This window comes from Nicotiana tomentosiformis, chromosome 2, assembly GCF_000390325.3.
Source record: "Nicotiana tomentosiformis chromosome 2, ASM39032v3, whole genome shotgun sequence".
Taxonomy (NCBI): Eukaryota; Viridiplantae; Streptophyta; class Magnoliopsida; order Solanales; family Solanaceae; genus Nicotiana; species Nicotiana tomentosiformis.
The window spans coordinates 50,027,042-50,038,113 of NC_090813.1; the positions used below are offsets into that span (position 1 = coordinate 50,027,042).

The 11,072-nt window shown below is 38.7% G+C and overlaps 1 protein-coding gene across 1 annotated transcript; it reads left to right on the forward strand.

The window, feature by feature from the left end:
* Window positions 1-2: 2 nt before the first annotated feature.
* On the forward strand, window positions 3-662 carry LOC138904778 (uncharacterized). The gene has a single exon (XM_070193282.1). The coding sequence runs from the start codon at window positions 3-5 to the stop codon at window positions 660-662; it is 660 nt and encodes a 219-aa protein (XP_070049383.1).
* The last annotated feature ends 10,410 nt before the right edge of the window (window positions 663-11,072 follow it).

Consider the following 11,072-nt stretch of genomic DNA (forward strand, 5'->3'; position numbering starts at 1 on the left):
AAATGGCACCGTACGAAGTATTATATGGTAGAAGATATCGTTCTCTGATCGGATGGTTTGAAGCTAGTGAGACTAACTTATTGGGACCTGACTTAGTACAAGAAGCTATGGACAAGGTCCAGTTGATCAGACAGAGATCGCTTACAGCTCAAAGCAGACAAAAATCTTATGCGGATAAGAGAAGAAGAGACTTAGTGTTTGCAATAAGAGACAAAGTGTTCCTACGAGTCTCTCCTATGAAAGGTGTGATACGGTTTGGGAAAAGAAGCAAGTTGAGCCCCAAGTTTATAGGTCCGTATGAGATACTAGACCGAGTGGGAGTTGTGGCTTATCGTTTGGCACTTTCTCTTGAGTTGTCTTTTATTCATCCAGTATTTCACATCTCAATGCTAAGAAAATGTACATCAGACTCATCTCAGGTGATTGAAGCACCTACTATACCGCTTGATGAGAAGTTGTCTTACGAGGAGGAGCCGATGGCTATTGTTGCTAGGCAAGTAAGAAAGCTATGTTCAAAAGAAATTATGTTCGTAAAAGTTCTATGGAGAAATCATACAGTTGAAGAAGCTACATGGGAAGTGGAAGAGGCTATGCGAGTTAAGTATCCTTATTTCAGTCCACATGTATGCACTCGATTTAAATTCGGGGACCAAATTTCATAAGGTGGGGAGAATGTTATATCTCCTATTAAATAATGAGTAGTTAAGGAATTTGCAAAAAAATAATAATAAAATAAAGAGTGAATGTAATTAGTGGGCCTTAGCCCATCTGGTCAAGTACAAAGGCCAAACAAAAGGGATTTTAAAAACAAGAAAATCCGTTAGGCCACAAAGCATCAAAAACAGTAAAACAAAAGAAGACAAAAGCACTAAAGTGCCGAAAAAACCTGGGACGGGAATTTGATTTGTGGGGGGGGGGGGGGAGTCTAAAACCTTATCTGTTACTTAAGGAATCAAATTAGGGGTTTGGAAAGAGGGACTTTAACAGTAAGCCGTGACTGGGAAAGAAAAAAGAGAGAAGAAGAAGAAAGCTTTGGACAGAGGCTTTAAGAAGAACTAGGAGTTGGAATTGAAAGTAGCAATTCTCCTCCGGCTCAAGAGGTTAACCTTCTTCTTATCATCTGTTGAATTATTTTACTGCATCTATGCGATTTCACAAAGTACAAAAGAATTCAATATCAGTTTGTTTTTAAAAAAAATAATTCTATGGACTGTAAGGCTATAAAGGTTTGGTTTAAGCACTGATAGGTCTAATTTTAGAGGAATAAATTATACTAAATAGTTTGAAATTGATAGATTATGGACTATTTCTATGAGTAAATATAATTCGACAAATTAAGAGTCAAATATGAAACCTCAAGGGTTGGGTATTCTAAATTAGCTATGAATTAGCCTAAACATGGAAATTAACAGTATTATGTAATTATAGACTGATTGGAGGAAGTTGTACGAATTGCTCGAGGTGAAGCATTTGGTTTTTCGGCAGGAGTACTGTGAGTAGTAATCTTACCACAATTTGTGTTTTCATAACCTGCATGGTTTATACGTTATTTTGAAAATAAAACGTGTTACCGAATGTTTGGAATTGCATGTGGGACAAGTTTTTTACTTGATATGGTACTGAACAGTCTACTGGAGATGTTTACCACTATTTAAAATGTTCATGTTTTACTGTTACTTGAGATATGGTTACCATTGCCAAAATGGATTTACATAATTTGATAAGAATTGATATGCCCTTTATTGTTTTGAAAATACTTTCTTATGAATATTTACTGGTTACAAGAAAAAGTATAAATGGTAGGAAATTTTGAAGGAGCCCGTAGCTAACGACGGGTTCGTTATAACTGGTGCACCTTGTATTTACCTATTACCGAGTACAGTTATAGCTCTCGCTAATGGGAAGGTAGAACTGGCATACAGTTATAGTTTTCCCTCGAGTAGGGACCTACAAGTTATATTTGACTCCTTTTACGAAGGGGTCCACACAGTGATATAAATTATATAATCCTTTCTTGGAAATCTCCCAGACATAAAGATTTGCTATGAGAAAATGTTTACTGAGTTTATTACCGATTTGTTAGATTGATTTTTGTTACACGAAACACATGAAAAGACTGATTATATTTACCGTTTTAGAAAGGGCATTCTTATGATATTTTCTGTTTGATATACTCGCATGTTTTCAGACTTGTCCCCAATAAAACAGTTGTGATTAAGTGTTATTACTCACAGAGCTAGCGACTCACTCCCCGCTATTCTTTTTTACAGAGACAGCAGTTGACGCATGCGAGGATTTCGTTAATTAGAGCGCACATGTTGATAGTTCTTGGTAATCCCCGTAGTTGTTCGCATGGGCAAGTAGTTGAATTAATCATTATAGTCTTTTCTTTGAACTCTTAGAGTTGGTCCTTAGTCATTCTTTTAGTTTCATGAGTATTATTTCGTTATTATAGACTTATGATGAGTATTGCACTTTCTTATCAAATTTGGAGATAAATTAGTATTTCTGGTTGTTAACGGGTGGATTATTAATGGTTGAGACTTATTTTGGTTAATAGATAAAGTTATTGTTGGTTGGATTAATATTAGGATGTTTGGTTGTTGATTTTGAGACAGGAAAGTTTTTGGATAGTCCAAAAAATAGGGGAAACTCTATCCGTTTTTCTGTAAAATATCGGTAAGGCTTACTTAGGGGCACTTACTCCTAAGTGCCGGTCATGATCCTAAATTGAGTCGTGACAACTGCCCATCGACTTTCACACCAGCGAATCATTAGCTGCACCTTCTCCCTAAGCCCAGGCAAATATGCTTTTGCGGACCAAAGTCTGCTCCTGTGAGACCGCTTCTGCGGTCCAACCTTCGCTCCTGCGCACTCGCACATGCGGATCCCTTCCGCTTCTGCGACTCCAGTCCTACCCAACGCCTTCCGCTTGTGCAATCATTTCTCCGCATCTGCGACTTCGCAGGTGCGGAATTTTCCTCGCATCTGCGCTCCCAGGTCCCTTCCACCAAAATCGCACCTGCGATGGTCCCTACGCACATGCGTGATCGCACCTTCGGCCACTCCTTCCGCAGGTGCAATGACACCAGACTTCAGCAGCAATAGCATGTTCTGAATTCCAAGTTTCAATACGTTTTCAATCCATTTCAAACCCGAGGCCCCCGGGACCCCGTCCAATCACACCAACAAGTCCTAATACCTCATACAAACTTATCCAAAGTCTCGAAACACCACAAATAACATCAAAATCGTGAATCGGCCATCAAAATCTTTCTTTCAACTTTCATACTTCCAAACTTCGACGAATGCGTCTGAATCATATCAAAACATTTCAGAATGACACCAAACTTTACGTACAAGTCACAAATCATGATACGAACCTTTTCCAAGGTTTGGAACCCCAAAGGACATCGATAACACCAAAATTCACTGCAATCAAACTTAAGAAATTCTTAAACTTCCAAAATGCCAACCTTCCATAATAGACGCCGAAATGCTCCTGGACCACACGATATACTGCCCGAACATACGCCCTAGTACGAAATCATCATACGAATCTATTGGAACTTTCAAATCCCGATTTCGAGATCGTTTACTTAAAAGTCAAACCATAGTCAACTCTTCCAACTTAAAGCTTCCGAATTTAGAATTTTCTTTCTGAAACCACTCCGAACTTCCCGAAATTCAATTCCGACCATGCGTACGAGTTATACAACATGAAGTGAAGCTACTCGAGGCCTCAAATCATCGAACGACGCACTAGAGCTCAAAACTACCGATCGGGTCGTTACATTCTCCCCCTCTTAAACATACGTTCGTCCTCGAATGTACTAATAACTGCTCCGGAGTTGTCCCAAAATCACAAGTCAACACCTTGTGCACCTACCCGTGCCACCACAACCCAGTTGAGCACATTAGCTCGAGCTAGACTGAAGATCCTCTTATTTACTTAGTCAATAAACCTTAGAGCCAAATTCCAACCTCTCAATTTCTCTACAAGACCCGATTCTAACTTACGAACACCGTATCAATTTCCACACGCCGAACCCACACATGATCATGAACCCATGCTGACATCACACAATGCACTGCATAACTTATTTGCCCAAGGCAACCTCTTCCAAGCACAACAGCTGCAAATTCACTGACCCAACACTCGTAGTATACCTCAAAACACATATAAGCCCGGTTTCAATCCTCACAATACTTCTATGATGTAAGAGATGCGCAGGAACTCATAACTACCCATCAAATCAATAACTCACGGAGTCCCTTTACCTGACAAGAATCATTACCTTATTCTGAACAGATTAACGATATTTTCTCTCTAATATACTCTACATGAGTTTGATTGCACTGATTTTAGGTCCAATCACCTCGTCTCACCCAGTACAAGCTACTCAGGCAATAAGCCACCTCGAACACTGACCAAGATCTCATATGACGCCATCAGTGCGCCAATAAGCTACAACTGGAATATGACACATAAGGAAGAACGAACTCTGGAAAGGAACTACCCAGCCGCATAACGAATGAAACAGCCGAAAAGATGTTATGAACCCTTCTCAGAGAATGAGAAACAAAATACACAAGAATAGATATAGGGAACCGAACTCAACATCTCGATGTTGCGGCGTGCAACCCGATCCAACTATGACACTATTGCGGCGTGCAACATGATCTAATATGATATTGTTGCGGCGTGCAAACCGATCCACACAACATACCTGTGGCGGCGGGCCACCCAATCCAAACAACGTATCTAACTCGATCCAAACATAACAATCAATAAGGAAACACCCAACAAGCCGAAATGCTTATGCTTACGAAATGCCCGAATATCGACCACAAGCATGCTAAGTACATAATATAATCCCAGGGGAGACGGATAGCGCCATACGCTACAAAACCCAAGCACGCTAAGGTGCAATAAATTACCTGCATCTCGAGAGCCATCTTGCTCATGTAACACCACAAGCTACACGAGATCACAACACATGTGCGAATAATCAAGTTGTCTCACAACCCACATGGAATAATATAGTATTACATAGGATAACTGATGACAGGAATAACATCCAACACTCGAAGACTCCTCCATAATAGTACTATGCTGAATGAACACATCTGATCTAATATAAATCTACTAGCGGACCTCAAGCTGATTCCGCTTATCCCATACTGGGCTAATAACCTTTCAAGGATCCATAATAACCCTATTCATGACACATAAGGACAACCGTCTGTCACGACCCAAAATCCCACCAAAGGCGTCGTGATGGCACCTAGTCTCTAAGACTAGGTAAGCCGATTATAAATATATTTCAAGCCCTTTTTTTCTTTGAATAAGTAATCAAAACTAACAGCGGAACAAATATGAATATAACAACCTCTCAAGACTGGTAGTATTGAGTCACGAACTCTAACTGAATACATAGGATGATCACGAGGACCGAATATATAATACTATTTTGATTAAAAATTAATAGTACAATGAAATGAAAAGACTCCAAGGGACTGCGACGACCAAGCAGATCTACCTTGAATTCTTACGATCTCGCTTAAACTCTGCCCAAGTTCGATATCTCCAATACCTAGCTCTGCACAAAAATGTGCAGAAGTGTAGTATGAGTACACCACGTTCGGTACCCAGTAAGTATCAATACCAACCTCAATGGAGTAGAGACGAGGTACAGGCAAGACACTCACTAGTCTAATAACCTGTGCAATATGATATACAAAATAATAGAAAATAAATAATAATAAGGGCAACATAAAACAACCAGTAATATGCACAGTAAGACAATAAAATCACCATTAATCTCGCTCAACAATTGATAAATACAATTACACCCAGTTAAATCAAGTTCTTCAATTAAATATTGTTCGCATATTATTCTTACAAATAAAACTCTTTTTCAAATATAATTTTCTCAAATAAACAACTTTCGAATATAAAATTCTTTCACTAAATTTCTTCAAATATAATTCTTTTTGAATAAAAGTCCTTCCAAATAAATATTTTGAATATAATTCTTTCAATTAAAAAGTCACCATGTGACACCTCAACTCATAATCATAAAAACAAATACGGGTCTCAGCCCATTTTTATTTTTTTCGTAAACACGGGTCTCAGCCCATTTTCATATTTCCACGATACTTCGTGCCCATAAATAAATTATCATATTTCCACGGCACCTCGTGCCCACTTTTTATATCACAGCTGCACGGACAGTTCACGTGCCAATATTATTATCATCATTGTATATAAGATCCGTAGGATCTATTTATTTTCAATGAAGTAAGGTAAAAATCTTTAAATCAAGTAAGAAATCAACAAAAAGATAAGTTTATTTTAGAAGTCGTTTAAGTGAAGAAAATAACATTTTCATTAAAATAAAGCATCAGATAAACTACTGATTTGGATATAAAATTTATTAAATTAAAACATACTAAATTTTTCTTTCACTTAAAACAACTCAATCATCAAAACAAGTACAACCCAAAAATTACAAATACTCAAAGTCTCGTACGAAAAAGTCAAGGTCAACACAATACATCAAGAAATACAAAACATTTAATATTAAGTGAAATAATACATCACGGAGAACACAAGAATTTATAAATTAGGAATAAACAAAATAACCAAAGGCAAGTACAGCCATATAGAGATATCAACAAAAGGGCACTCCCGAGGTACTGCCTCGTAGTCCCAAATCATAAATAAATTCATAATTTTTCATTTTCTTATATCACAGCGGGAGCCTTCACATTAAATATTTAAAGAAATTATTATTTTTTTCCGAAATAGCATCCCGCGTTTTAGCCACCCTTATCACACCGCATAACTTCTAGTAGTTTTCCTACTAGCCACGTGTTTCAAGCCACCCTTATCTCACCGCATGCGTATCAATATCACAATATTTCACAAATCGCACCTCAAGTGCCCAAATATCACAGCATAATACAACTTGCACCTCAAGTGCCCAAATATTATAACATATCACAAATTGCACATCAAGTGCTCAAATATTACAACATATCACAAATTGCACATTAAGTGCTCAAATATTACAACATATTATTTTTTCCACAATAAGGAGCCACCACTCGATCATAATGTGCACAACATCTTAACAAAATGTTCGGGAGTGAACAACTCAACCGAATAATATTTCACAATTTGGCACTTTGCCTCAATATGATTCACGGCCTTTATAATTCAATACCAAATTTTCAACAATGTGAACTGAAAAGTAATTCATCTTATTAACTAAATTTTCCATTTAAGTTATCTGTAGGTAAAATCAATAATGAAAGTGATTTCCATAAAAATGGCAACTCAAACAAACACAGAGTTCACATAAAAATCAAGTGGCAATCATACCAAATTATCATATAAAAACAACCTCGACAAACAAGGAATGAGGCATGACAAATAAGGGATTTAATAAGTTACAACAATTTTCCAACTTAATACTTAAGGGCGTCTGCGAATTTCAACCGATATAATTTTGCACATATAAACCAAGTACGTACTCGTCACCTCGCGTACATGATTTTCAATTACACAATATAGCATATAAGACTCGATGCCTAAGGGGTAATTCATCCACTCGAGGTTAGGCAAGACACTTACCTTTTTGAAGTTATGCCGATATTCCAAAATCGTCTTCTTGGTTGCATTGACCTCCGGACAGCTCAAATCTATCCAAATTAATTGTATAACTTCATTAAAATTCATCGAAAATAATTCTGGATAATAATACGTCGACTTGAAAATTTATTCTAAAAAGTCAACAAAAGTCAACGCGGGGCCCGCCTCTCGGAACCCGACATAATTTTTATGAAATCCGAATACTCATTCTGATATGAGTTCAACCATACCAATTTTATCAAATTTCAATAACAAATCGTCCTCCAAATCTTGAATTTTTGTTTTTGGAAGATTTTGCAAAAATCTTGATTTCTTCCATTTAAATCTGAATTAAACGATGAATATAACCATGGATTTATGAAATATAATCACTTTCGGGTATAGAACACTTACCTAGATGATTTTCTTGAAAAACCTGCGAAGAATCGCTCAAAATCGAGCTCTACAACTCCAAAAATAATAAAAATGGCTAACCCTCGAAATAGAGTACTTTTATGTTCTGCCCAGGTGTTTGTACATCGCGATCGCGGAAGAACTAATGCGATCGCGAAGAAGAAAATGGCTACTGCCTCAAAATGTACAACGCGATCGCGGAATGATGCATGCGATCGCGTAGAAGAAATGACACTGCCCACAAAAGGCCTCTATGCAAATGCGGAAGATAGCATGCGATCGCAGAGGAGAAGAAGAAATCATCATCTGTTACAGTTGGGCTATGCGAACGCGGGCAGTGAGGTGCGAACGCGGAGAAGAAAAAGGTACACTTCCGCGATCGCGGACAGCCCTATGCGAATGCAAAGAAGGAAAATGGTCAGTCCCCCAAACAGAAGACGCGATCGCATAGAAGAGAACACCAGATATCAGAACAGCCATCCAAAACAAGAGAAAATGACCCGTAGCCCATCCGAAATGCACCCGAAACCCTCGGGACCTTAACCAAATATACCAACACATCCCAAAATACAATACGAACTTAGTCTAGGCTTCGAATCACGTCAAACAATGCTGAAATTACGAATCACGCGTTGAATCGGATTATGAGTTTTCAAATCTTCCAACTTATATATTTTGCGCCGAAATGTATCAAATCAATCCGGAATGACTTTAAATTTTGTACACAAGTCATAAATGACATAAAGGACCTAGTCCAATTTCCAGAATTGGATTCTGTCCCCGATATCAAAAAGTCAACCCCCCGGTCAAACTTCCCAAAAAATTTCATATTTCGCCATTTCAAGCCTAATTCCACTACAGACCTCTAAATAATTTTCCGGACATGATCCTAAGTCCATAATCACCATACAGAGCTATTGACATCATCCAAATTCCATTCCGGAGTCGTTTGCTCAAAAGTAAACTCTTCGGTCAACTCTTTCCATTTAAGCTTCTAAATAAGGATTGTTCTTTTAATTTAATTCTGAATCTTCAGTAAATCAAACTCGACCACACCCGTGGGTCATAATACATATTGCAAAGCTACTCGAGACCTTAAGTCACTGAACGGGGCGTTAATTCTTAAAATGACAAGTCGGCCCGTTACACCGTCAAATCCGGAACAAACTCACACGGTCCACAACTAAAGGATTAGAGCGCCTCCCAATCATAACCTCTCCCATTGGTGACAGTACCAAAATCTCCATACATGATTGAAATCTCTAACAATCGAATGACTAACACGTCACATTTATACGATCTTCTCGTGGGACATACCCCCACAACATTCCACACTAGGTAGTAAAATCTAAATATCAATGGCCATCAACCATGCTACATCTATAGTGCTAGTCAAGCATCCGCATTTCAATACCCAACACTTCTTCCACAAACAGACCATCCCCAGACTGCCCGAAATAATGCTAGCATACTCTGAACATATTAAATCTCCCCCTCCTCCGAGTTCGTGACATTCTTATGAACACCAAACCTCGACCTTGGTCCTCAACCTCCAAATTTCCATACCGCCCGCTGCACTTACCACGCCACTATACGAGAGTACGAGAATTTTATCATAACTCCTTAACCACCAATAGAATAAACACTTCATCATCTAGAAACATTTCACTTAACTCATTTTAGAAGAACCATTGCAACACGTGACTGAATTCCCATAACCACAGAAAATACAAACCTCAAATCGTGGTCTAAACCGCCATAACTCTTCCGGAAATCCATTTACACAACAACGCCATTTGAATCAAATGCCTTCCAAATCAATCAGATTATGGTGGTTGTCATGCCCGCACGTACAACCACAAACCACATGTATAACTTAACACGTTGAAGGAACTGATCATTGCCACAATCATGCTGATTCAACCATTACTAACCGACCTAACTTCTTCCAATTTGCAATTGACTTGCCTTAGAAATAATAATCGCTTCATTCACAACATAATGTAACCCAACAACACTCATCCCGAGTGACCCAATTCACGAGACCACATCGTCTCAATACCCATGAACAATCTCTTGCCCTTCTCAAGTGCGTAATAGCATCTCTAACTGGTACACCCATTCTACAAGACCTTCCGCGAATCCAAAGATATTTCTCCCATTCCTCCAGCACTACCCCGTAGACCTGATGATAGCATAGAAAATTCCCCAAGTATTCTTCACACTCTGTCCCAAAATCCCAGTCTTCAGCCATACAACGAACCAGAAATCCTTAGACACCACGCTTACACCCCTGAACCCATTAGAACCACTATTGAGAGTCGACCACTCTAACCTGGTCCTGAATATAATCAAACTCCAACGCTCTGATAGCACATGAACACTCCAAAAAAAAATAACCAGATGAATTCTTTTCCTTGTACATCACATCCACAAGAATCATAAAATCTGAGCCTTCCCAAAACCTACACATCAATCGATAAGGCAAAATATAGCACACATTCATCAAGTTCTTTGCTCGAATTACCCCTGATGTTTTCTTTTATTAGTCATAAGTAATCCAACAATGTACCCATAACCAGAACCGCACAAGCAGACAACCACGCGATCCAATCATAGACGGTGGGCTCCCCCACTTAGCTTTAAGCTACCATCACATAATGTAGGACCCACAAAGATTCCTCCTTCTCACTTACCATGATCTCGCACAGTCAACTCGCCAAATTTCTCATAGTCCCTTGTTAAACTTTTCATGAACATTTCAAATCATCAGCCACAATCGCATATTCGACCTTCTGTCAGGTAGTAAGTAGAACTCCTCGTAGAAGCTTCATCAGAAATCATGCAACCGCTGACCTGATCATAGGAGATATCCCACCTGTGGAATTCCATACCGACATCTTCCAACAACGTTGCACTGGGTACAACTAATACGAAATCAGTAAACCCTCCCGAGCCCATGCTCGTCCACCACCTGTAAAAGTCTATTCATTCCCCATTGACATCGACCGAAAGTTCA